The sequence below is a fragment of the Pelodiscus sinensis genome, chromosome 31 (genome assembly GCF_052426305.1).
Source record: "Pelodiscus sinensis isolate ZL-2025 chromosome 31, ASM5242630v1, whole genome shotgun sequence".
Taxonomy (NCBI): domain Eukaryota; kingdom Metazoa; phylum Chordata; order Testudines; family Trionychidae; genus Pelodiscus; species Pelodiscus sinensis.
This window is the reverse complement of record NC_143082.1, coordinates 61,631-89,080: the sequence shown is the minus strand read 5'-3', so window position 1 is coordinate 89,080 and position 27,450 is coordinate 61,631. Positions and strand designations below refer to the sequence as shown.

The following is a 27,450-nucleotide window of genomic DNA, read 5'->3' as shown; positions in this document are numbered from 1 at the left end:
ACACCTACAGGGGCGGGGATGGCCACGTCCCTTTAAGACTCGGCTCGGACGTGTCTGGAACTTTTCCGGTCGGCGTGTAAGAACGGCCATTAAAGGGGAGGTGCCGCGGGCAGGGACTGCGGCTCGTGCCAGCTCGTCTCCTTTAAGCGCCGTTTCCGTCGGAGGGGCCGTGTACAGAGCGCCCACCCGCGCCATGGCGCCGGCTGCCGGGCTCGCGCTGCTGCTGCTGCTGCTGCTGGGCCCGGGCGGCGCCTACTTCCCCGAGGAGCGCTGGAGCCCGGAGTCGCCGCTGCAGGCGCCGCGGGTGCTGGTGGCGCTGCTGGCCCGCAACGCGGCGCACTCGCTGCCCGCGGCGCTGGGGGCGCTGGAGCGGCTGCGGCACCCGAAGGAGCGGACGGCGCTGTGGTGAGAGCCCCGCAGCGGCCCTCGGGTCTGCCTGGCTCCTCTTTGCACGTGCTTGGCCCCGGCCCGGGCCCTGCCCCCCCGGGACCTGCCTGGCTCCTCCCTGCCCCGCCCCCCCGGGGCCTGCCTGGCTCCTCTTTGCACGTGCTTGGCCCCGGCCCCGCCCCCCGGGGCCTGCCTGGCTCCTCCCTGCCCCGCCCCCCCAGGGCCTGTCTGGCTCCTCCCCCTCCTACCTGTCCCCTTGCTTCTCCATGCCCCACCCTTTACCTAGGGCTTGCCTGGCTTCTCCTCCATCTACTTGTCCCCTGCCCTGCTCCTGGGGCCTGCCTGGCTCCTCCCTATCCTTTCCTGCCCCACCCTGTCTGAGCCCTGTCTGGTTCCTCCCTCTCCTGCTCCTGGGGCCTGCCTGGCTCCTCCCCGCCCATACCTGTCCCTTGCCTCGCCCCATCCATGGGGCCTGGCTGGCTCCTTCCTGCCTCTCCTTGTCCCCTGCTCAGGCAGCAGCAGTAGGTTGGCATAAATTAGCATGCCCCGATCCTGGGTCCTTCCCCCTCCCAAATTCCTTGTCCCCCCCACCTGCTTAAGTCTCTGGAAGGGAGCTTGGGTGGGAGGCAGGAGGGGTTAGACCAGGGTTTCCCAATCTATGGGTCAGGACCCAAATATGGGTCGCCATTACATTTAAAAAGGGTTGCCAAGTGTCTTCCCAGGTGGCTCTGCCCTCTCTTTTCTCCCCATTTTTTAATTGCTTTGGGTCACCAAGTCTTCCTGAATTGTAAAAATGAGTACCCATTTGGAAAAGGTTGGGAACTGACTCTGAGGGAATGTGGGTGAAGAAGGGCAGCTGGGGTTCAGGCTCTGGGTGGGACAGAGGATTGGCATTCAGAAAGAAGCGAAGACTCTGGGAGGACGTTTGGGTGCAGGAGGGGGCAAAGGTTGTAGGCTCTGGGAATTTGGGGCCAGAAGAAGTGTGGGGGGAGAGTGTAAACTCTGGGAGGGAGTAGAGAATACATTAGGATGGGCTGTGTATCTGAGACATTCTCTCTGGCAGTCACTCGTGAGGGGTTGGGCTCTCTACTCTGCTGCCCTGCAAGTTCCCCCTTCTTCCCTATGTCTCTACAGCCTGCCTGCTGCTCCTGAGTGATTTAGATTTACCTGGGGGACCCCCGCCATCACCACTACGACTACCATTGGCAGCACAGTGAGGCTAGAGCAGTTTCCTGCCTGCTCACTCTACACAGCTGCTGGCACTTACAGCTCTTGGGATAGGGCGATGTCGCTGCATGCGGGCAGCAGGCAAGTCTAGGGATGTGTGCAGGCTGGCAGACTGGACTGGGGAAGAGACCCAGACTCAAATGTTGGTGGATCAGGGGCCCTGGGCCAGGGCTATTCCTGGTGTCTGGGCACCATGGTCTCATGTAACTCAATGCCTATGGCTGGCGTGGCTTGGGTCCACCTTGGATTTTCTCCCCTTGCTGCACTAGGGGCCCTGCAGTGACTTTGGGAGCTGGTGAGACGCAAGTGACTATCTTCACCTGCTTTCACTTGCACTTTGCTGGGGCCTGTCTTGAGAACAGGCAGAAGTCCAGCGAGACCCCAGGCTGTTTCCTGTTCAACCACTATCATACTATTATGTTCTTATGATGGTTCAGTTACCTTTTCTAGGCTGCCAGTTAGCACTTTAAATCCACTTTGGCCCCTGTGAAACACTTGCCACCATAGTGTCTGGGCTTTAACGGTTTCATGTGCGTCTAGCCAGGGCTCAGTGCCACTAGACATGAGTAGAACATGGCTGTTACATGGATGAGCTGGGCAGGTGGTGTTGCCAGCAGGGAAGGTACCTGCTCTGAAATTCCCACTGGTGTTTGCCCTACAACAGAAGGAAACAAAAGGGGTGCATCTAGACTGGCAAGATTTTGCGCAAAAACTTGCCAGCTGTCTACACTGGCCACTTGAATTTGCGCAAGAGCACTGACTTTGTAATGTACAAAATCAGTGCTTCTTGCGCAAATACTTTGATGCTCCCGCTCAGGGATAAGCCCTCTTGTGCAAGAATACTTGTGCAAGAGGGCCAGTGTAGACAGGCACCTTAATTTTTTGCGCAAGAAAGCCCGATGGCTAAAATGGCCATCGGAGCTTTCTTGCGCAAAAGCGCATCTATACTGGGCACGGATGCTTTTGCGCAAAGGCACTTTTTGCGCAAAAGCATCCGTGCCAATCTAGACACTCTTTTGCAGAAATACTTTTAACGGAAAAGTTTTTCCGTTAAAAGTATTTCCGCAAAATCATGCCAGTCTAGACGCAGCCAAGGAGTTACTGCAAACTAGGGATTCTATCTACTACATGATTAGTTGATAACAGAGGAAGCTTCAGTCACAGCTTGCACCAAGCTACTGCCCGCTGTTGCTCTGCAGCTTAAATATAGTAAGAGCTGGGCAGGCAGACAGCCCGGCTCCTACTACACTTAAACTTCAGAGTCATAGTGGGAAAAGGTCCTGGACCTGGCATGAGCCAAACTGAGTCCAGCAGCCCTTGTTCCCTGCTGTGATCCCCCACAGAGGGGTGCTATTGGAGCAGCCTTTGTTTGTGGCTAGCCCCAGTCATCATGGGCAGGGCTGCTGAACCCAGGGTTATGAGTTCAATCCTTGCAGGGGCCATTTAGGGATTTGGGGCAAAAATTCATCGGGGATGGTACTTGGTCCTGCTGAGAAGGCAGGGGACTGGACTCAATGACCTTTCAAGGTCCCTTCCAGTTCTAGGAGATAGGTAATCTCCATTATTTTTTTTTTTTAAAAGGAATAGGGATGTTAAGTTGGTTAATTGACTAACCTCATGAAATTTCATCAGTTAGTCAAGTATTTTATAGTCCCTGGGGGCAGGGGCAGCAGCCGGGGTATCCGAGGCAGTAGTTCGGGGTGCCAGGCAGGAGCTGGTCTGCGAGGGGAGCCAATTTAAAAACCAGCTCCCCAAGCGGACTGGCTGCCTGTTGCCCTGTGCTGCTGCCTCTGAGAAGGTTGCAGTAGTCCCTGTCTGGGGGCGTCGGAGCTCCTGGACACAGTGTGAGCCAGGCTGCCTGACCTCCCAGCTCCTAATACACTTTAAATGCAGAGCAGCAGCAAGGGTAGGTCCCGAGCCTGTCACAAGCCGGGACTGAGCCAGGCTGCTGGCCAGCCTACTAAAAAATTTACTGGCAGGAAGAGGGGGAGAGAGGAATGTGTGTAGTCTATAGCATGAACCTATAAGCTTTAATCTGATGAGGTTCAACAAGGACAAGTGCAGAGTCCTGCACTTGGGACGGAAGAATCCCAAGCATTGTTACAGGCTGGGGACCAACCAGCTAAGTAGTAGTTCTGCAGAAAAGGACCTGGGGATTATAGTGGATGAGAAGCTGGATATGAGTCAACAGTGCGCCCTTGTAGCCAAGAAGGCTAATGGCATATTAGGTTGCATTAAGAGGAGCATTGCCAGCAGATCCAGAGATGTCATTATTCCCCTTTATTCGGCTCTGGTGAGGCCACATCTGGAGTATTGTGTCCAGTTCTGGGCCCCCCACTACGAAAAGGATGTGGACGCATTGGAGAGGGTCCAGCGGAGGGCAACCAAAATGATTAGGGGGCTGGAGCATATGACCTATGAGGAGAGGCTGAGGGAGTTGGGTCTATTTAGTATGCAGAAGTGAAGAGTGAGGGGAGATTTGACAGCAGCTTTCAGCTTCCTGAAGGGAGGTTCCAAAGATGCTGGAGAAAGGCTGTTTTCAGTGGTGGGCAGAACAAGGAGCAATGGTCTCAAGTTACAGTGGGGGAGGTCTAGGTTGGATATTAGGAAAAACTGTTTCACTAGGAGAGTGGTGAAGCACTGGAATGGGCTACCTAGGGAAGTAGTGGAGTCTCCATCCCTAGAGATTAAGTCTTGGATTGACAAAGCCCTGGCTGGGTTGATTTAGTTGGGCTTGGTCCTGCCTAGAGCAGGGGGCTGGACTTGATGACCTTCTGAGGACTTTTCCAGTTCTATGATTCTAATCAACTACACTATTACATCCCTACATTGCTCCAGTTTCCCTTGCAGGGCATGGGGGAAAGGGCCAGAATGCCCCTACTTAGTGTCACTGTTGGGGGGTTTTTTCAGGGTGGCAACAGACCACAATGTTGACAACACGACAGCTGTGCTACGAGAGTGGCTGATAAATGTGCAGACCTTCTATCACTCTGTGGAATGGAGGCCCATGGAGGAGCCCAGGTGAGACCCTGCTTGAGAGACTGTTACCGGCACCTGGCTAACTTTACCTGCTGATGAATCTGCATTCACTGGGAAGAGAGACAGCTGCTCAAGTTTATTTATTTCCTCAGCAGAAGGGTAAATTAAAAGGTTGGCTTCTTGGTTAAAGGAGGGGAGATGCTGGAAAGGACCTAGCCTGGGTCTGTGAAAGGCTGGCCCTAGACCAGAAAGAAGATAGAGTTTGTTGATAATCCTTGTTTCTTTGAGGCATATGACTATTTTTGTTAAGTTTCATCTTGGCCTCACTGGACTCTATGGCTACATTTACACTTCAGGCTTCATGCACAAGAACTGTTTTGCGCAAGAGTTCTTGCGCAACAGTGTATCCACACAGCCAGGTGCTTTTGCGCAAGAGATGTGCTTTTGCGTAAGAGCGTCCATGGCAGTGTAGACATTCTCTTGCGCAAGAAAGCTCTGATGGCCATTTTGCCCGTCCACACTGCCTTCTTGCGCAAGAGCTCTTATTCCTTGTGGGAAGAGGAATAACTCTTGCACAAGAAGCTCTCTGTTCTGATGCCATACTGTACATTTACTTGCTCAAGAATGCGCATGCAGTGTAGACATAGCCTAAGTGGGGATGAGAGAATGACTGAGCCACCTTTGTCCTCATGAAATGCCCTGACTCCCTCTCCACCAGTGGCCTCCCTTGGTCTCTCGGACATGCTCTCTGATGGGGGAATGGTTGGCAGGGATGGGAAGATAGTTAATGCAACATTTGCTCCAATTAGGAAAGTCAAGCTGCTCTGCTTTGTAACTATTAGAGGCCCATCGCGGTCATACAGCCTTGCAGACCCGTCTGTAAATTACTGAACAGATCGAGTCTCCAAATGCTTTTGAGGCCCATATAAATTCTTCACTGTTCTTATTTATTTAATATATATGGAAAAAAATCAGTTTGCCCTTTTCAAAACCTGCAGGCCCTGAGGAGACAGCATTAAATGCTTCCTTATCTGATCTGTCTTGTGGTAAAAGATTCAGGGTCCTTGTCACTTGGGATCAGTGTGCTGGAGAGCAGGTCAGGGCTCTGATATGAATCACTGTTTGTGGTGGATTTGATTGGCTGCTGTTTGATATTGGATTGTTCAGAGATGCTCATAAACTGGTGGGTGAGAACAATCGACTGCTATATCAGTCGCTTACAGAATATCCTCTATGTGCAGTGTTAGCCCAGGCATTGAATTGGGTCCATGCAGACCAATAAAATACGTCTATCGAATACCTTCCCTTTTCTTAGAGTCTTAAGGGCCTCCATGACATTACTGAGCAGAAATCTTGCTGTTGTCTATGGAGAAGACTCCCTAACCAAATAGGAAGTCTATTAGGGTATGTCTACACTAGCTCGTTAATTCGAGCTAGGTAGGCAACTCCGGTTGCCTGATTTGCCTACCCAGCTCGAATTAACGAGCTAGTATAGACATACCCTTAGTTCTTTGATAGAAGGCGGCTTGGGCTGCATTGTGCCTAAAAGAGGGCAAGGTGGTTTCTGCAGTTAGCTTGCCTTTCACCTCTCAATTATGACACTTGTGCTCAGTTCATTCCAGCTATCCTTTTAGTTCCGCATATCCATGTCATGTAACTTGTAGGGAAGGTGGAATGCAGCTACAACTTTAATTATGGCTTAATTCCTGGCAGGTCCTATCCGGATGAGGAAGGACCAAAGCACTGGTCAAATTCTCGCTATGAGCATGTGATGAAGCTCAGACAAGCAGCCTTGAAATCTGCCAGGGACATGTGGGCTGACTACATCTTGGTAAGAAAATCTCCCTGCCTTATGAGACCCTTTGGTACTGTGGTCCAGTGATTTTCAGTTTTCAAATCAAGTGCACTCTGAAAACGAGTAGTCCTGTGGCACCTTAGAGGAGGATTGGGGAACCTTTTTGAGTCAGGGGCCACTGACCCACAGAAAAATCAGTCAGGGGCAACACACAAGTGAGAAGCAAAAACACCCCCAAACAAACCCTCATTGTCATGTTCCCCGACTGAGAAGCAGAAAGACATTCTCCACATTCCCCTCATACACCAGAGCCTAGGAAGGCCCAGGCTAGTAAATTTTGTGTGCTTCAGGCCTTCTGAGGGGCAGTAGAGGGGCTGAAGTGCTGGGGAAGAGCTCTGAGCCTTGGGGGCCGGTTCCAGGGAAGCTGGGGGCTGCTTCTGGGCCTTAGGTTCCCCCCCGCCCCCCACCCTGCTGCCTTAGAGACTAACAAATATATAGAGGTTGGATCTCCCTGATCTGGCAATATTGGGACCAGAATGGTCCTGAATAAGAGAATTTTCCAGACCAGGGGAGGTGTCCCCTGCCACTGGCCCCATGCCTCTGGCTCCCTCTATGCCTCCCCAGCCAGGCTGCCCAGCCTGCTGCTGCTGGCTCCCAGCCCTGGGTTGTCATGGATGTCCTGGGCTTCTCCAGTCCCTAGCCCTGCGCTGCCAGAGGTTGCCGGGGATTAACCAGCCCCTGGCCCTGTGCTGCCATAGGTTGCTGGGGTTCTCGGATCTCCAACCATGTGCTGCTGCAGGCAGCTAAGATTCTCCAGCATTCGCTTTGCACTGCTGCGGTCAGCCAGGCTTCTTCAGCCTCCAGCCCCATGCTGCTGCAGGCTGCTGGGGTTGACTGGCGTCTGCACTTTTGTGGGGCTCTGGCCCCGCTGCCCCTGGCTGGGCTGTTGGTCCTCCTACCGTTAGGCTCGTGGGCTCTTTGGTCTAGGAGCATTCATGGTCCAGCCATATCCTGAGCGTCTCACATCCTCAGTCTTCTGCTACAACACTGCTGCACAATCCACACACTGCAAATCTGCGTCCTGAGCCCATCATACTCCCAACACCCCTGCCCTGAACTGCACCCTCACATCCACAAACCTGTTTGCTCAGCACCCCAACAGCCCCTTCCCTGAGCCAGAAGCCTCTTCTCCGCCTCTTCCTGCACCCAGAGCTTGCACCTTTCACCCCTTCCCACACCCAAATCCTCATTCCCACCTCAGAGCCTGCTCATTCCATCTCAACCCAGTGAGAGTGAGTAAGGGCTGGGGACAGCAAATGATGGAGAGGAGGGAAAGGGAGAGGGTGGGGCCTCTAGAAAGGGGTGGGATCTTCGGGCTTGCCCTGACATTTAAAAAGTGATCTTGGGTATAAAAAGATTGAAGACACTACCATAAAAAAAATTTAATTTTCAAATTTCATGTGAAATGTAAAAATATATATTTGCCTTTTGACGTGTAGGGGTACTGGTTTGGTTGGTGGGGAAGCCAAAGAACAATGTAGACAGCATAGCTGAGTGGAAGAATGACTTCTCATATTTTGATCACAACTTGTTAATGCATCCCAGAATCATGTTGGCTTTTTTTGCAACAGTGTCACTCTGTTGACTTATATTTAGCTTGTGGTCCACTATGACCCCTAGATCCCTTTCTGTAGTACTCCTTCCTAGACAGTCGCTTCCCATTCTGTATGTGTGAAACTGATGGTTCCTTCTTAAGTGGAGGACTTTGCATTTGTCCTTATTAAACTGCATTCTATTTACCTCAGACCATTTCTCCAGTTTGTCCAGATCATTTTGAATTATGACCCTATCCTCCAAAGCAATTGCAACCCCTCCCAGCTTCGTATAATCTGCAAACTTAATAAGCGTCTTCTTTATGCCAATATCTAAATCGTTGATGAAGACACTGAACAGAACCGGTCCCAAAACAGACCCCTGCGGAACCCTGCTTGTTATGCCTTTCCAGCAGTTAACTATTCTCAGAGAGTAGTTATTATCTAGCCAGTTACACATCCACCTTATAGTAGCCCCATCTAAGTTGTATTTGCCGAGTTTATAGATAAGAATTATTATTGTGAGACCATATCAAATGCCTTACTAAAGTCTAGGTATACCACGTTTACCACTTGTCCCTTATCCATAGGACTCATTTTCTTGTCAGAGTGGTTTGACATGATTCGTTCTTTACAAATCCATGCTGGCTGTTACCAATCATCTTATTAACATCCAGGTGTCTGCAGATTAATTCTTTAATTAATTACTTGTTCCATTATCTTTTCTGGCACAGAAATTAAACTGACTGGTCTGTAGTTTCCTGGGTTGTTCTTATTTTCCTTTTTATAGATGGGCACTATATTTTCCCTTTTCCAATATTCTGGAATCTCTCCTGTCTTTCATGACTTTTCAAAGATGCTAGCTAAAGGCTCAGATACTTCCTCTATCAGCTCCTTGAGTATTGTAGGATGCATTTCATCAGGCCCTGGTGATTTGCAGACATCTAACTTTCTAAGTGATTTTTAACTTGTTCTTTTTAAAAAAAATTTATCTTCTTAACCTACCCCCTTCCCACTAGTGTTCACTGTGTTAGGCATTCCTTCATCAGACTTCTTGATGAAGACTGAAACAAAGAAGTCATTAAACATCTCTGCCATTTCCAAGTTTCCTGTTACTGTTTCTCCTTCCTCACTGAGAAGTGGGCCTACCCTGTCCTTGGTCTTCCTCTTGCTTCTAATATATTTATAGAATGTCGTCTTGTTTCCCTTTATGTCTGTAGCTAGTTTGAGCTTGTTTTGTGCCTTTGCCTTTCTAATCTTGCCCTTGCATACTGTATTGTTTACTTGTTGTGAAGTAGTGGAGGCGTGCTGTCTGCTCTATAACCCAGTGTGGTATGGTGGTGCCTTGCTGGTTGCTGGGTTTGGGCAGTAGGTGACCTCCACTGGCGGCTGTTTGTAGCACGGCCCAACAGGACAGCGGATGAGTCACTAGGCAAGGGTCTCACAACCTGTCCGACAGGTTGCCTCCCAGGGAGAGAGACAAAGGGAGAAAGGCGGAGACCAGCTCCTGTCTGGGGGAGCAGGGCTAGAAGAGAGTCAGTTTCTGTCTGGAATCATGGAGGAAGCAGCCTAAACAAGGGGGCCTGGGATTTAGGGGCCCAGTCTTCCCCCCCATCTCAAGGGGGGCTGAGGCATCCTAGGCCTGGCCCTGTAACTAGATTACATCTGTGCTGTGCTGCATCCTTGGAGAAGCAATAAACTCCCTCAATCCTACTGGCTGGTGGAGTCTGTTCGTGCCACTGCGAGGGTGCAGGAGTCGGGGGAACCCCGACGCGTCATCAAACTTGTATTCATCCTTTGTAATTCGTCCTAGTTTCCACTTTTTATATGACTCCTTTTTTATTTTTAGATCATGCAAGGTCTCCTGGTTAAGCCAAGGTGGTCTTCTGCCATATTTCCTACATAGTAGAATAGCTTGCTTTTGGGCCCTTAATAATGTCCCTTTGAAAAACTGCCAACTCTCTTCATTTGTTTTTCCCCTTAATCTTGCTTCCCATGGGACCTTACCTACCAGCTCTCTGAGCTTACCAAAATCTGTCTTCCTGAAATCCATTGTCTCTATTTTGCTGTTCACCCTCCTACCGTTCCGTAGAGTCATGAACTCTGATTTCATGATCACTTTCACCCAAGCTGCCTTCCACTTTCAATTTCTCAACTAGTTCCTCCCTATTTGTTAAAATCAAATCTAGAACAGCTTCCTCCCAGTTGCTTTTTCAACCTTCTGAAATAAAAAGTCTTCAGTGCAGTCCAAGAACTTATTGGATAGTCTGTGCCCTGCCGTATTAGTTTCTCAACATATGTCTGGATAGTTGAAGTCCCCCATCACCACCACCTGCGCTTTGGATGATATTTAGTTTTTTTTTTTTTTTTTTTTTTTTAAAGCCTCTTCCACTGGGATAGGTGGCCTGTAGTAGACCCCTAGCATGACATCACCTTTGTTTTTTAGCCTAACCCAGAGACTCTCAACACATCAGTCTCCTACATCCATCTCTACCTCGGTCCAGGTGTATACATTTTTAATATATAAGGCAATATCTCCTCCCTTTTTTCCCCTGCCTATCCTTCCTGAGTAAGCTGTACCCTTCTATACCAATATTCCAATTGTCAGGGCTCGATCGTGGTGAAAACCACTCGCCAGCCCTGCACTGCGCATGTGTGAGATCTGAACTGCACTGCACTCAACATGCACGAACCGCCGGTGAATGGGGCGACTGGCTGCAACTACTCGCCATGGGCGAGTAGATAAGCGGATTTGTCAAGCCCTGTCAATCGTGTATTATCCCGCCAAGTCTCTGTGATACCAACAATTTCATAGTTGTATTTATTTATTAGCACTTCCAGTTCTTCCTGCTTATTACCCATACTTCTTGCATTCGTATATAGGCATCCTAGATACGGATTTGATCTTGCCTCCCAGTTCTGCCTTGCAACTCCTTTTTCTCTGCTATTATAGCCCACACTCCCTTCCATTTCCGACTTATCTCCCAGGTCTCCATGTTCTTCACTTACCTGTGGGCTTTAGTCACCTGTCCCCGTCGAACCTAGTTTAAAGCCCTCTTCACTAGGTTAGCCAGTCTGTATCCAAATACAGTCTTCCCCTTCCTCGAAAGGTGAACCCTATCCCTACTTAGCAGTCCTTCCTGGAATAGCATCCCATGGTCAAGGAAGCCAAAACCCTCCTGGTGACACCATCTTCGCAGCCAGGCATTCACCTCCAGCATGCACGTGTCTCTGCCAGGGCCCCTGCCTTTGACAGGAAGGACCGAAGAGAATACCACCTGCGCTCTGAACTCCTTTACCCATACTCCCAGAACCCTGTAGTCACTCTTGATCCTCTCACTGTCACACCTTGCAGTATCCTTAGTGCCCACATGGATGAGTAGCATGGAGTAGTAGTCAGAGGGCCGGATAATCCGTGACAATACCGCCGTAATGTCTCAGATATGGGCACCCGGCAGGCAGCATACCTTCCAAGATGACATGTCAGGGTGACAGATGGGTGCCTCCGTCCCCATCAGAAGAGAGTCTCTGACCACCACTACCCTACGTTTCTTCCTCTCAGTGGTGGCAGCAGGTCTCCCAGCCTTGGGGGTACGAGGCTTCTCCTCCTCTGCTGTAGGGGGTGTATCCTTATCTCCTGTATCAAGAAGAGCATAACAGTTTCCTAGTACCATGGTGAGAGGGATGGGAGCAGGGGTGGAGCATTGCCTGTTGTCAGAAGTAACCCGCTGCCAGTGTCCACCTTTAGTCATCTCCTCCTCCACCAGTGGTGTCAGCAGTCTTGTGTCCTGGGACAGCTACCTCAGCTGTCACCACATGAATACTATCCAGGAATTGCTTGTGGGTTCAGTTGCGCCTCAATCTAGCCACCTTCTGTAGCTCTTCCACCAGCTGCCTGAGAGTTTCCACCAGCGGGCACCTTTCACACTGGATGGTCCCCCTAGCCTGGATATCAGTAAGTGGGAATTGCAAGCCACAGTCCCTGCAAAACCACACCAGGATCTGGGTAGAGACATCCATGGTCAGGTGGCCTGTCTGGCTACAAGTGCATATGGAGGAGACAGAAGCAGTGCTGGCACCAGTGTTGCGGGTCTTCTTGACCGTAGTAGGCCTCCATCTTTCAAACGCCCCTGTCTGCTTCGCTCCCCTGGTTGCTCTGCCTCTGGCTTTTAAAGCCTGCTTGCTGAGGTCAGGCCTACCCCCTCCTTTTTGGATATCTGATTAGTGTCCATCAATTCTTTCCCATAGATACTGTCTAGTTTGGCCAATGTACGTGGCAGAGGGACATTGCTGGCATTTGATAGCGTAGATCACATTAGTGGATATGCAGTTAAATGAGCCCCTGATGTAGTGGCTGATGAGCTTGGGTCCAGTGATTATATTGCTTGTGTAGATGTTGTTGCACTTCCTTAGACCTGCTGAGGAACAAACCCAGACGGAGGGTGGGCTGAAGCAGTATTGTTTTTGGTGGTGTTTATCGGTACAGATCCTTAAGAGTAAGGTGATTCTCATACGCCCACACAATACATTCAGGCTGGTAGTTTGGAGGCAGGCTGCAAGTGCAGTGTAGATTACTTCTGATTTAGCTGGTGGTTGGAGTGCTGATCAGGCATCAGCTTCCCAGAGACTCAACCGTAATGTCCCTTCAGATCTGCAGGAGGCTTTACTTTCTCTGGGCCGGTCTCAGGTTTCTGCTGTGATGTTACATCTTGTCCAAGAGAGAGAGCGAGCTCTACTGGCCTCTTCTCAGTTAATTTATTTGCTTTCAGGGTTGTTGTTGGCCTTAAAAGTCAGAGATCCTAAACTGCCTTGGATTGGTTATTTCTCACTCACACCTCACATGTATTCCACAGGTTATATACATATTCATAATCAGAAAGGGTGGGAAGGAAGTGGGGCAAGAAAATTTGGATTTGAGGTGATCTTACCTTGCACTTAAATTGGAAAAGTGAACTTGTGCTTAAAAAGGTTGAAGGCCACTGCCATAGAGACTGTCCAGTTTGGCCAATATACATGGCAGAGGGCCATTGCTGGCATTTGACAGACATATATCCACCAACTTATACCAGAAATCTACCAACCACTACACTTACCTTCATGACTCCAGCTTCCATCCAAGTCACATTTCTCAGTTTGTTTATAGCCAAACCCTAAGATACAGCCTGATTTGCTCCAGTCCCATAGACAGACAGACACCTACAGGATCTATATAGAGCATTATTAAAACTGAAATACCCACGCGGAGAAGTGAAAACACAGATCAACAGAACCAGAAGAGTACCCAGACGCGAACTCTTTCAATACCGGCCAAGAAGAAAAAACAGAATTCCACTTGTCATCACCTAGGATGTGTCTAGATTACACGGTTTTGTCGACAAAAGTATACCTGTATCTACACTACCGCCGAGTTCTGTCAACATAACATCTGTATCTGTCGACAAAGCCTCTGTCGACAAAAACCTGTAGTCTAGATGTACCCCTACAGCCCACAACTTAAGCCCCTCTAATGCATTCTCAACAATCTACAACCTGTCCTGGAAAATGACCCCTCGCTTGCACAGGCCTTGGGGGGAAAGGCCAGTCCTTGCCTACAGGCAACCCTCTAAGCTCAAACAAATTATTTCCAGTAACTGCGTAGCACACTTCCATCATAATAATCTGGGAACCTATCCCTGCAAACAGCCCTGGTACCTCTGCTTCACTCCTTCTCTGAAGCCTCACCCTGCTCGCTCCATCTCCCTTCATTTCCCATCCTCACTCACTTTCACCAGGCTGGATTAGGGGGTTGGGGTGGGGGGACTGGGGTTGGGCCAAGGGGTTTGGCGTGTGAGAGGGGCTCCAGGCTTATCTCAGGGTGGAGGATTGGGGTCTAGGAAGGGTTTCAGGGTGCAAGCTCTGGAAAGGAGTTTGGGTGCAGTGGGTCTCACATCTGGGGTGGGAGGTTGGGTATAGGAGGAAGTTCAGGGCTGGGACGGGTTCAGGGAGCAGGCTGTATTTGGGCATCATTTAACTGAGATGGCTCATTCCTGCCCTTGCCCTGCACCACTCCTAAATGCAGCTGGCATGTACAGCAATGGCTCCATGGTGCCATGTGCCGCCCCCCATCTACAGGCACTGAGCCCACAGCTTCCACTGGCCTCAGTTCCCCATTATTTATCAATGAGAGCAATAGGAGTGGTGTCTGCAGGCAAAGACAGCATGTGAAGAACCCCTGCTCTGCCTCTCTCGGGCTGCAGGGACATGCCAGCCATTTCCAGGAGCAGCAGTTACCATAGGGACAATTACTCCAGCCATGACAGATTAGGCATTTTAGAACTCACTACTCAAATAATTAAATTTAAGCGTAAGAGAGAAATGAAAGTTATGAAATGCACAGACCAGTCAAAAACCAAAATTACTTTTTTTACTACTTACAAAGTGTTAACACCACCACCCACTCCACACGCACATGTGTTGGGTCAGGACATGAGTGTGTACTACAGACACACACACTGGCTACGTCTACACCGGCCCCTTTTCCGAAAGGGGCATGCTAATTTTAAACTTCGTAATAGGGAAATCCGCGGGGGATTTAAATATCCCCCGCGGGATTTAAATAAAGATGTCCGCCGCTTTTTTCCGGCTTGTAGAAAAGCCGGAAAAGAGCATCTAGACTGGCCCGATCCTCCGGAATAAAGCCCTATTCCGGAGGATCTCTTATTCCTAAGTACCTTCCACATCCTAAAGACTTAGCCAACCAAACAGTGGGTACTTAGAAAAGGTGTAAATTGTTCTTATTGTAACATGAACACTCTAATTCGCTATTTTTTCCTCCTTTCTTCCCCCCCCCCCCCCCCATCTCCTATTTATTTTGGAACTGGACTTTTAATACTCCATTCATATGAAGAAGTGAGTTGTACCCATGAAAGCTCATGGTACCATAAACATGTTTTGTTAGTCTTAAGGAGCTCCTAGACTATTCATTTTTAAAATTTTTCCAGTTACAGACTAACTTGGCTTACCCCTCTGAAGGATTTATACAGCAACAGCTTGAGGTAGAGAGCACCTGGCTGGTATCGGGACTGGATTGTCTGTATTAGAATTGACTCTGCTTGTTGTCTCTCTTTCCTGTTTGCAGTTTGTGGATGCAGATAATCTCCTGACAAACCCAGACACTCTGGGTCTGCTGATGGCAGAAAACAAAACTGTTGTGGCACCCATGTTGGACTCTCGTGCTGCCTATTCTAACTTCTGGTGTGGAATGACCTCACAGGTAGGAGGAAGCCTGAGCTTTTGACCTGTGTTCCTTTCCCAAGCCCTATGTACAGCAGGACTTTGCCCACAGGATCCATTGCATGCATAAGCAGCTCCCTGCTGCCCCCTCTCATAAGGACTCCTGCAAGAATCTCTTTTTCTCCTTTGTAGGGTTATTACAAACGCACTCCTGCCTACATTCCCATTCGAAAACGAGAGCGCCGTGGATGCTTTGCTGTCCCCATGGTGCACTCCACTTTCCTGATTGACCTGCGGAAAGAGGCCTCCCGGGACCTTGCCTTCTACCCACCACACCCAGACTACACCTGGTCTTTTGATGACATCATTGTCTTTGCATTTTCCTGCAAGCAGGCAGGTGAGTTAATGGATATTGCTGCTCATGGGCTTCTTGCTAGCATACTCTGGGTGAGTAGCTCTGCTGTGGATTGACATATGCGAAGCCTTCAGTCATTGTTTTCTGCAGCGGGATGAGGTTGTCTGCTGTGTTGGTGAGGATTAGTCAAAAGGATGGTATTGAATGATAGTGGGGTAGTGAGAGAAAAGAAAACATTAATGTAGATTAGTGGTGGGTAACCTGTGGCCCAACAGGAAAATCTGCTAGTGGATCACAGGACAGTTTGCTTACATTGACCATCTGTGGACATGGTCTCCTGCATTTCCCACTGACCGTGTTTGCTTTTCCTGGCCAATGGGAACTGTAGGGAGTAGCAGATCATAGGGACATGCTGGGTGCTGCTTCCCGCAGATCATATTGTCCAGGAATGGCAGCCACTAGGTGATGTGGGGTGGTGCCTGCACGTGCTCAATGTAAACTGTTTTGTGGCCCATGAGAGAAGTCTGCTGGTGCAGGCTGCCTACCACTGGTTTAGATCAGGAATGGGGAATTTCAGGCCTGGGGGCCAAATGCGGCTCATGGCTTGCCTGGATCTGGCCCCAGAGGCTGGAGCACACACATTCTACTTGGCTGCCCCCCTCCCCCCAGCTCTGCTGTGTAAGGGGAATATGGAGAGTGTCTTTCTCCTAATTTAGGGGCCACATCAATGAGGAGTTGGTTGGTTGGTTGGTTTTTTTGCTTCTCATTGGTGTGCAGCCCTGGATTGATTTTTTTTTTTCTGTGGATCAGCGTCCCCTGACCCAAAAAAGGTTCCCCACCCCTGGTTTAGATGCTCTGGATGCACCTTTGAAAGTAGTATTTCTTTTAACACCAAACAAGACAAATGCATACAAATGGGGAGGGAGAGAGAGAGAGAGAGAGAGAGAGAGAGAGAGAAAATGTAGTCTCTGTCTCTTCTAGGCTTATGGAGGATTTTGTTTCTGGTTTTCAAACTTGCTGCTGGGAAATCTGGCAAACTTTTACTAGTGTTGGTCTATTTAAAGAATTGCTTTTAGTTGCTTCTCTGGTCACACCAATGTAATGCAAAAGTGGGTTTTGAGCAGTGATCTACTAGTATCTGTTCACTGTGTGTTTTAACTTCAGAAATCCAGATGTTTGTATGCAACAAAGAGATTTATGGCTTCTTGCCAGTGCCACTGAGAGCCCACAGCACCATGCGGGATGAGGTGGAAAGCTTCATGCACGTGCAGCTGGAGATCATGGGTAAGGGCTGAATTCCAGCAGAAGCCAGAATATGCATAAGCTTGGATGGTTTTCCTTATTCCCTCTTACTTCTGACTGTTTGAATTTGGGACCTGCCTCTGTCCTGGGGATTCAGCAACAGTTTCCCCAAACCTGCTGGCTGGACAGAAGGAGGAAAAGATGGTGAAGAACTGTTAAAGCAGAATGTCTAGAATGGTAGTTTCTATGGAAGCTCTACCTCAAGTGATTCCACAACACCCTTGGTCATGCTTGGAGCAGCTCATGTCTGCTACAGGCAATGGGAGAGCAGCATGGTGTCTTGCCTGTTGACATTTGGGTAACTTGTTCAGCTCCTGTGGTTGCTGTCTGCCTACTTAAAAACAGAGAGTGTTTCTTTCTGACTTCACTCTGTAGCTTTTTCCATTAACCTCTGAGGCCTCTCGTCTCCTGTCATTGCAGCTTGCCACATAGGCGCCTATTTCAATTTCTCCCCCCCTACCCGCCCTCCTTGGCCTCTGGTGTCTGCAGGATCTGTATGGCAGTGCTCAGTGCTTTCTTTGTAATGGTACTGCCCGGTATTCAGTACCGGCACCTCCAGACGCAGTACCAACACCTTCAGAGTTCAACAACTTTCCCTTGGAGTAACCAGATTTTTTTTTTTTAACAAAAGAAGCACTGGCAGTGCTCACCTACACAGTTGTGTGTGAAGTGCTCTGAACTGTGCTGTTTACAGTAATAGGAAGAGTGCTGGACTCCATACTTTCTCCCCTGGGTACATTCCTAGGTAGACTCACAGTATCTCTTTGTATCAGTCTTGGCTGCACAAAGATTCTTTTACTAAAGGGAAAAGTCACATACTTCACTATCAGCACATGGGGGCTGATTCCTGGCCATTTTAATATTATACCTTTGAGTAATGCAAGAGGGGTTGCCCAGGTCACAAGATAACTGTTTTTTAAAATAGCTTTTACAAATCTGAGAATTTGGTGCCAAAGGTTTATTTCTCTGGTTCCCCTCCCGCTTGGCTGCACACAGCTATCTTCAGCTGCACAAACTGGTATTCTCCTTACCTTTAGAGACAGAATATTTCTGTAAAGACAGCAGTTTCCTATTCAAATCTGCCTGCAAACATTCTGTAATTGCCTGAATGCTTTTAACTCACTCTTTAACTTTTCCTTTTGGGGAACCTCTTCCTACAAGATGAAAAGCCTAAAGAAAATAATAAATAAGACAGTGGAGCATGTCAGTCAACAGGACTGATAAGCATAAGCATCCATGCTGGGCGCTGGTGGAAGACTAGTAGCAAGAAGGGATGTAGGAGATCAGTTGTGGAATAGAAAATTAGAGGATCCTTTTGTTTCTCAAGTCCCAGTAGATTGTTGGTAACTGGCTACTTTGTGGTAATTTTGTTTGGAGGTCTGTTCCCAGTGCACTAGCTGTGCCCCCATTTGGAGTAATGTGCACTAGGAGAGGTTCTTTCTGCTTTGAGTCTGGACAACAATATCTTACAGAAACCCATTTACATTCATCATCTCGGTTTTCCCTTAGTGAAGAACTCCCCAGTAGAATCTTCACAATACCTGTCCATCCTGCCCAAGATCCCTGACAAGATGGGCTTTGATGAGGTGAGTCAGAACTCTGCTCCATGCGGGCATGTTACTGAGATGAGATGTCGTTTAGTTTGCACAAGCTGAGCTTGCAGACTCTAATGCCTGAGCTGCAGTGCTGAAGGGTATCTCTTCCCTTGTATTCAGTGCAGGATGCACCAAGGTTGCAGTTGAATTCTTGCCTGCCAGGGTTTGGTAGAAACATTCCTGCAGATTCATTGCCATGGGTTTTATTTCCTCAGGTTTTCATGATTAACTTAAAGCACAGGGCTGATCGACGAGAGAGAATGCTGCGGACGCTGTATGAGCAGCAGATTGACTGCAAAATCATTGAGGCTGTAGATGGAAAGTGAGTGCACCCAGATAACACACATGTCCAGTCCAACACCTGATAATAAGGATCTAGGATATGCCAATGGGGATTCTTGGAGGCGGACTTATAGAGGAGGCGCTAATGCTGTCTCTCGGAAATGAGGGGGAAGCAGAGCTTGGTGAAGAGGAGGAGGAGCTAGATGCTGTGGGTGTCAGTGTTTCCTAGTCACTTAATGCAAAGTCCTCTATCGTATGAAGGCCCTTGTGGATGGTATGGCTTTGCCTCCCTTTATCCCACCCTGTGAATGGACAAAGAGGCTGTTGAGTAAATAACCTATATAGTTCATCTAGTAATATCTTCTGTGCCTATGCACACAAGCCACATCAGGGTGAGGAAACAAGATAATAATTGTGTAGTGCCCTGAGCTGGTACCAGAACAGCTGTTGTAATGACCTGCATGTCTCTATTCTTTGTAAACTGGCTATGAGAATGAGCATCTTCTGTTTCCCATCATCAGTTCTGCAAAGAGAGAGGCCTACAATAAAGTGGCCTGGAGATGATTCCTTGAGGAGGGAAGCTGCATTTGTGAGCATTAGCAGAGCAAAGCCAGGTGCTGCTTCATGCTGACAAGGAGGCATTAGCTGCACTGTGTTTGTCTGCAGAGCCATGAACAGCAGTCAGGTGGAAGCCATGGGGATTCAGATGCTGCCAGGATATAAGGACCCATATCATGGCCGTCCACTTACCAAAGGGGAGCTGGGCTGCTTCCTTAGTCACTACAAGATCTGGAAGGAGGTAAGTCTATACTCTCAGGAGAGTTCCTAGGATCTTGGTGCCTCTGACCCCTTCAGGGCACTTCTTTTCTTTGGATGCAATAGCCAGGCCAGGAACTTTTGGATTTCTGTTCCAGCTATGATACTCCCATTGCCAGAATTCCCGCTGCTCAGCAGGGTTTTCTGTAATATGAAGGATAAGTAGAGACATAGAGTCGTGGGGGCAGGAGGTGGGGATGGCTGATGCTTAGGGCCGTCCAAGGACTCTCATCATCCCTGCAGGGAGCAGGAACTCATTTGCTGATACTGTTATTTCAGCTGGGTGAGAGAAGTTTAGAGGTAGTGCCTTGTGCTGGCGTTTGGGTTACTGTGTGAGCCACAGTAGGGATATTTGTACTCTACATGTTGAGAAAAGTCTTGCAGTTCTCATTCATTGTTATGGATAAGATTATATCATGGAGTAAAGGTGATGGGGCGGTGTGTGTGTGATCCCTTGTGCCCCCTTCTGCCCCCCACACAATACCGTGGACGGGAAGGGCTGGCCAGCAGCTGGATGGAGGAATAATGCAGAGGGAAGAGGAGACTAGCATCTGCAGCATAGGTCTAGCTCCATACACTCACCAGCAGTAGTGGGGGAAGTGGAGCAAGGCAAACCAGCTCGCTCTGCTCTTCCGGTGCACCACTCCAGGAGATGGGGCAGGACGCCCTTGCATCCACCAGCAGGAAGTGGAGTGATGCAGCTGGAGCTGCATTGCTCTGCTTCCTCCCACCACTGCCAGTGAGTGCAGGGAGAGGGAGCAAACCCCTGTTGCAGGTTTCAGATCCCCATCCGTCCTAGTCTCCTGAGTAGTCTCTATTGGGGAAAAGGTATGGAAAGGGAATGGGGCAGGGGGCAGAGTAGGGGTGGAGAGTTGAGGCCTGGAGTGGAGGGTTTTTTTCAGCCCTTCCTTAGACCAGAGGGAGTAGTTACATGGCTGGGGGTCTCTGAGCTTCCCCTCACCAGTTGTTTCTGTCATGGAGGTCTCAGTTTCCATGACTTTCAGAGACCTCCATGATGTTTTCCTCTTCAGCCACAGTGGAGAGGCCCACAGTTCTCAGCCTATACAGGTGGCAGGGGATGCTGCATCAGAGCTCGGGTGCTCTCCCTTCCCAGCTTGGGCTTCAGTTGTCCCTCCCCTGCAAGCAGGCCTCCCCCCATTATTTTTAGCAAAAGCTGCAAACAGGCAATAGACTTCCATGAATTTGTTAATTATCCACAACCTGTCCATGACTTACTAAAAATAACAAAAAATCTGAATCTTACTCATGAATGATGGCTAGGTATGCCTAGAGGTGGTAAAAGAGAATATATTTGAAGAGGTTGGGAGGCAAGAGAGAGCTAATTCCTCAGCACTAGAAGTCAATAGATACCTGTGCTGTAAAAGGAGGTGATAAATTACATGTCATGGGGAGTGGGGTGAAGGAGAACAGGAGTTTATGGTTCTCTGATTTGGCTGTGGCAATTCTGTTCTGCCAAATTGCTAGATTGTGGAGCGAGGATTGGAGAAATCAATTGTGTTTGAGGATGACCTGCGGTTTGAAATATTCTTTAAACGACGGCTGATGAATCTGATGTATGACCTGGAAGAAGAAGGTCTGGATTGGGACCTGATGTAAGTGCAGAAGATTAAAATACTATATAGATGTTCTACAAGGCATCCCTGAGCTCTTTATGTTGTACAATACATAAATCCTGCCCCGAAGAGCTTGCAATCCAAAAGAGAGAAGAGTAAAGGGGGACCCTAACCCTGGGAATTCCACAGTGGGAGGGAATATGCCCTTTTGATTATTATTAACTTGCCTAATGTAAGCATTAGGAAGAAATGACTTTGGAAAGAGCATTGAATAAAGAAAGGTTGAAACAGTGATAGCTGGGAATAGAGATCACTGATTTCCCTATTACAACTCTCAGGCTCAGCCTGGGTGCTGCTGAGAATGCTGAGCTGTGCTCTGTTCAGATCATAGGCGCACCCGCTGATTACTACATAAGATTTCCTGTGCCACAAGCACAGCATCAGCAAGGATCACATGCCATGTTAACCAGGAAGTGGCTTTATTTTTATGCTGGAAGTGGCTTCCCTGTGCTACAAGGGCATTTGCCACTTCTGCTCTCCACCTGTGGTCACTGATTCCATGCATGAGGAGTTGATAGATATTTTTAAGGCCAGCAGGGACTCTGACGATCATCTAATCTGACTTCCAGCAAAACAGTCAAGGGGAATTCCACCCATCTTTTCCTGCATGAGGCTCTATCTCCTGCTTTAGCTAGAGCATAACTTTTCAAAAGACTCATCCTTGTGCTGCTGTCTATCTTCCCCCAGTTACATTGGAAGGAAACGAATGCAGGTGGAGCATCCAGAGAAGTCTGTGCCTCATGTGCGGAATCTGGTGGAGGCAGATTATTCCTACTGGACTCTAGCCTATGTGATTTCACTACAGGGTGCCCAGAAGCTGCTGGCAGCTGAGCCACTCTCCAAGATGTTGCCTGTGGATGAATTCCTTCCGGTCATGTTTGATAAACACCCTGTGTGAGTCTGCAGTGCATCCTGGGGCCTAGTGCTGGGGGAAGAAGCGTGTATCAACCTATAGGATGGGCAGTGTGTGAAGGGGCTCCTGGAGCACCATATTCTGAATTGAGAAGCCTGTTGAAAACAGAACTTTGAACAAACACACTCTTTGCTGCTGTTTCAGCATTAGTTGTAGATCGCGCTTACCAGAGAAAACCCCCTGTGTTCTGAACTAGGGATGTTAAAATGCATATAATTATAATCATGTAACTGCTGAAATTTTCAGCGGTTACATGCTGGGAAGGGCAGGTGGGATCCAGTCTGTGCAGGGAACTGTCTTAAAACCAGCTTCCCACATGCACTGGCTCCCACCTCCGCTACTCCTGCATGTAACCATGCACATTAACCAATGAGCCAAGGCTCATGAGTTAACTGTGTAAATGGTTAAATTTTCACATCCCTATTCTGGACTTGACAATGAAGCCGTGCATATCCCAGTAGTAGCGTATGGAGTGCACTTGAGAATACAGCATTTATCCTGTTTGTTCCTGGAAGCAGCATGAGAACTTGTTGCAGGAAGTTTGTAACTAGAACTGGTTTCAAAATAGTTATTGTTCCCATGAAAAATTAGAATGATAACTAGTATTTTTCTTGATATTTTTCTTAAAGTTCTTTGGGTATTTTTGAACTATCGGAACTCCTTGTCTTCGTCACGATCGTTTTTTTGATGAATACCTGAGAAACTTGTGTAAAAAGAAGACACTTCCTGCAGTGTTTTATATATTTGACAAAAAATCCATTTGTTTAAATGCCAGAAACTTTGGTTGGCTCTAGGATGGGCTATTGGAGTTCCTGAGACTGCTTGAATGGATCTCTCACTCACTCATAGGCAGTAAGGACTCAAGTGTGCTGAAGCCTATTGTTAGTTGGCTGGCTTGATCACCTTACTGTGATTTCTGGGGCACCTGGCACTGGCTCCTGTCTCAGAAGATAGATTACAGGGCTAGATGGATCTTTAGTCTAATCCAGTATGACTGTTCTTGTATGAAGGGACTGATGATCAAGTGGGCCACCCAGCCCTGTCAGTGAGAGCTGACTTCACACCTTAAGAGCGTCTTGCTCAATGCTGCCTCGTCCAAGCAGTGTGTTTCCCTGACTGCCCTAGGCTTGTTCCCACATGGCAGAGTCTGTGTTCTGCAGCCTGACTATGCCCCAGGAGGCTGGAGCTACTTAGAGGTTTGCAGAGGGCTCTAAAATACTTATTTAGTAGGAATTGTAAGATCTGCCATGTGTTCCACAGCTGCTGTCCTTTTAGGGAAAGACAAAAGTTCTTGAAAGATGAATGTCCCTTTCTTTGGAGAGGGCTGGAGGGATTGTGGGGGAGAAGTTTCAGTAAGCTGGTATGTGGTTTGAATGCTACAGTGAGCGGTAGGAGGATGAGGGGTATCTGGAGCAAAACAGGGTACTTAGAGGGATTAATGCACTGTGGTGGGAGGCTGAAGATGAATTGTAGGGTAAGCATAGAAGACATGACCATCCCCCCCCCTTTTTTTTCTAAATAGCTCTGAATACATGGAACACTTTGAAAATCGGAATTTGCTGGCCTTTTCGGTGGAACCACTGCTGGTTTATCCAACACATTACACTGGCGATGATGGCTACATCAGTGACACTGAGACCTCTGTGGTTTGGAATAATGAGAGAGTAAAAACTGACTGGGACCGTGCCAAATCCCAGAAAATGAAAGAACAGCAGGAACTCAGCAAGGAAGCCAAGAACTCAGACGTGCTCCAGTCACCTCTTGACAGTACAGCCCGGGATGAGCTATGACCAGATCAGGCCCTTTCTAGTGAATGGATGAAGGGACTGATGGTGATCAGGAAACGTATGTGTTGGGGCAGGGATACAAAGCAGGAAAAAAGGTATAGCAACGTCCTTCCATAGAGATTACTGAGGCTTCATTCTATGTCCAAAAATATAATGAGAAAGTCACTTAGATGACAAAAGCCAGTGAGGGTTATGGCTGAAGTTCTGCTGGCCTCTGCTATTGCAAAACTCTGTGAGGGGATGCTGATGAAAGTCAGGTTTGCTCTGTCCATCAAATCAGCCACTACTCCGGTACAGCATAGATCCTTACACAGTGGCTCGTTGTAATGGGGTTTTATTCTTTGGTTTAGGAAATTGGTATTTGATAAGACATTGGTCTTCCTGCCTCTGTTGCCATGTGTGTCTGCAGTAGTAAGGGGTATCATGAGCAGGGATCTTAGTTTTCTATGTTGTTTTTTTAAACACAAAATTCTCGAATAAATTGCGGGGGGAGGCTTAGATTTTTAAAATAGATGCTGAACTTTAGCTTCCCTAGCCACAATATAGATATCAGTTGAACACAATGTTTATTGATATATGTATAGTTGTAAAATGTTTTACTGTTGTCAATCGCTCTGCTGTTTCAGCTTTCTTCATTTCTTTTGATTCAGTTTAAAGTTTACTCTGTTCTACAATTGTCTGCTTTAGAACATCTTCTGCATTGTTGCTGCATACAATACAGAGCAGAATGTTGTCCTTAACATTCAGTTTGTCCTTATCAAACTCAGTGAGATGGTATTTAAGGGAGATTTGACTTTTAAAGTTTTCAACATATTTGCATAAATTATGGGTACAGGGTAATGTGAAATTGGAAATGCATTGAAACATGACCCCGCTATACACTGAGTAATCTCTGTATGCCACAAGCAGTTTATTGCAGTATGTTTTAGCTATGTGAATGTCAAGTGCATTCAAAACTCAACCACAGGAGGGGGAAGTTGTGCATATGGAAAAAATGAGAGTTGTACTTCCATTAAAATTTAGGTTTTTATCTCAAAATGTAAAAACACAAATTCCACATTCTCCCTCAGCAGATGGATTTCTGGGATCCCTGTTTTATGACCCTTAAATAGTCCCTTGCATTTATGCAGGGAGAAAGAGTGAGATGGTGCCAGGTCCTACTCTGATAAAAACTTCAACTATCTCCTTCACAAACAGTCCAGAATGTAAGGGAAGGAGCAGAGCAAGAGCTTCCCTCCTGTGAACACAAACTTGTATTTTTATCTCTGGCTGGCTTTATAGTCCTAGAACATGAAATCTTCTATTGATTAATTAGGCAGCAGTGGTACAAGCTTCCTTGGGCTGTGTAACCCATGACTGGGAGGAGCCCTAGAAATTAGAAGAGCCTGGTCTCTGTGGTCCTGTCACTTCATGGTTTGTGCTGAGGGAGGTCTGGTACTGACCATTCTGAGTCCCTGTCCTAGGAGCTGACATGAGAACACTGACTTTCCATAGACTATTAAAGGTATAGCCATTGCTGGGGTGGGTGCATTCGTAGCTGTGACCAGAAGAGAGGCTATGAATCCTCAACCCGTGCTTGGTGTTTCCAGTCAGATTCATCCTGAAGTAGCATTAGATCTACTTCTAGCAAAGTGCTTCCAGTTTCCAGTGCAGCTTCCACAATGTTGGCTTGAGGGATCCTCTAGGAAAGAAGCTGTGTTGTCTTGCAGGAAGACAGAGTGACTGCCTGCTTTCACCTGTATCTATTTTTCTCCTTCAGGGGGAGACTTTCAGTGAGTAATTTATTGTGTCTGGCCCTCTAATCCCTGTTTCATCTGCGTGATTACGGCTGAGGGTTAGACTGATGAAATGCCAACAGGACCAAAGTCTATATTCTGCATAGCCAAAACAGGGTTTCTCGCAACACATTTTTTGGTGGCCAGTTGCATCCACTAACTTTTGCTAATGTCAGCTCTGATAATTTTTCCTAAAGTTAATTAACTATGCATATGTACATGTTCAAATCATTGTACCATTATTTATGTAAGGTTTCTTTGCAGATGCAATAATAAAAAGAATGTACAGTTGTGTCTATTCCTTACTGGAACAAAACAGAATAGAAACACAAGGTGCTCTGTGTCTTGTCTTGTATGCTTTGGTTTTGTAATTGACTTGTTAGCAATTAAATCTGTTACTGTGGAAAATGTTAAATCTACTGTGAAAATTGGTATTTATGCAACCCTGGCAAGCTGTGGGACAAATGGAGCTCTGGAGGCAGGGAACAGGGGCTAGAGTACTGGGGTGGTATAGGGATGCCTGACCCCTGATCCCGCTCTAACCTGTCAACCCTGTATTGTTCATCATTAAGGAGATGAGGGCACTAGAGCTTGAGAGAAGGCACTTTCTTTGCACACAGGATTGAAGCTAGAATGTCAGTCCTGGTGCTAGGCCAGGAATAGAGGGAATAAGCTGCTCCCACTATGCTCCTGACAGCCCTGGCATTGCTAGCAGGGCATTTGTATTCTGCGTGAGCTTGGCAGCCCTTACTCTGCTGCATGGAACATACATACAGGGGAAGGTTTAAGCATAGTTACTGTGGGACTTTCCCTAGGGACCTGGCTCTGGAATTGCTTGATTAGAACAGCCCTTCAGGCTTCATCAAATATCAACAGCCACAACGTAACCTTCTAGCCCATATGATGGAAGAATTTGAAAATGTGATGTTACCATAACTCAATACGGTGATTTCAGGGGGTAGCCGAGTTAGTCTGACCAGGATAAACTTAAAAAACAACAAAAGGTCTGTGTGAGCAGTGGGAGTCCTGTCCACTTACTGGTTGCTATGCTTGGGCTGTGGGTGACCCCTACTGGCCTGCATCTGTGTGCACTGCCCAACAGGGGGTCACCCATGGCCCAACCGGGTTCTTAGCTGTCCAGGGAAGGGGTCTGAACAAAGGAAGGGTGTGGCTTGGAGAAGGGGCAGTCTTGGCTGGGAAAACATGAAGAGAACAGACTAAGCAGAGTGCTGGGAGTTCAGGGGCTTGTGCACCCCTACCCCAGGGGGTCTAAGACTGGCAGCCCCTGACTTATTTCCACATCGCATATATGCTGTGTTATATCCTGGAGAAGCAATAAACCCTCTCTATTCTACTGGCTGGCGGAGTCTCATCTTGCTGTGAACGGGGTGCTGTACCCAATGCGCCACCACAGTCTGGTAGCACTTCATAGACTAACAACATCTAGATGGTGGTATGAATTTTTGTGGGCAGAGCCCACTTCTTCAGATGACTGGAGTTATGAGTTTAGGATGTGCAGACCTAAAATAAATAGGGGAGAGGGGAGAAGGAAAAAAGAGAAAGGGGTGGGAAACAAGGAGCAGAAGGAATGAAAATATCAAAGGGAAAAATAAGTAGGCAGAACTGGTGCCTATATGTGCCCAAGTCTGCAAAGAGCCGGAGAACCATGGCTCAGAAAGGAAAGAACTACTCCATGCATATCAGTGGGGTGTTTGCACTAAGAACTACAGCTCTGGGGTCCTCATCTACCTCTTCCAAATTGGAAGCTGTGTTTGTGGCAAGCTGGGAAGAAGACGGGG

The 27,450-nt window shown here is 48.0% G+C and overlaps 1 protein-coding gene across 1 annotated transcript; it reads left to right on the top strand.

Annotated features, from left to right (window-relative positions):
* Positions 1–193: 193 nt before the first annotated feature.
* Positions 194–26,066, top strand: COLGALT1 (collagen beta(1-O)galactosyltransferase 1). The gene is made up of 12 exons (XM_075902456.2): positions 194–405; positions 4,525–4,635; positions 6,307–6,424; positions 15,098–15,232; positions 15,385–15,589; positions 16,712–16,831; positions 18,359–18,435; positions 18,660–18,766; positions 19,393–19,525; positions 21,028–21,155; positions 21,864–22,070; positions 23,612–26,066. The coding sequence occupies exons 1-12, from the start codon at positions 194–196 to the stop codon at positions 23,877–23,879; spliced, it is 1,821 nt and encodes a 606-aa protein (XP_075758571.1). The 3' UTR covers positions 23,880–26,066.
* Positions 26,067–27,450: the final 1,384 nt, after the last annotated feature.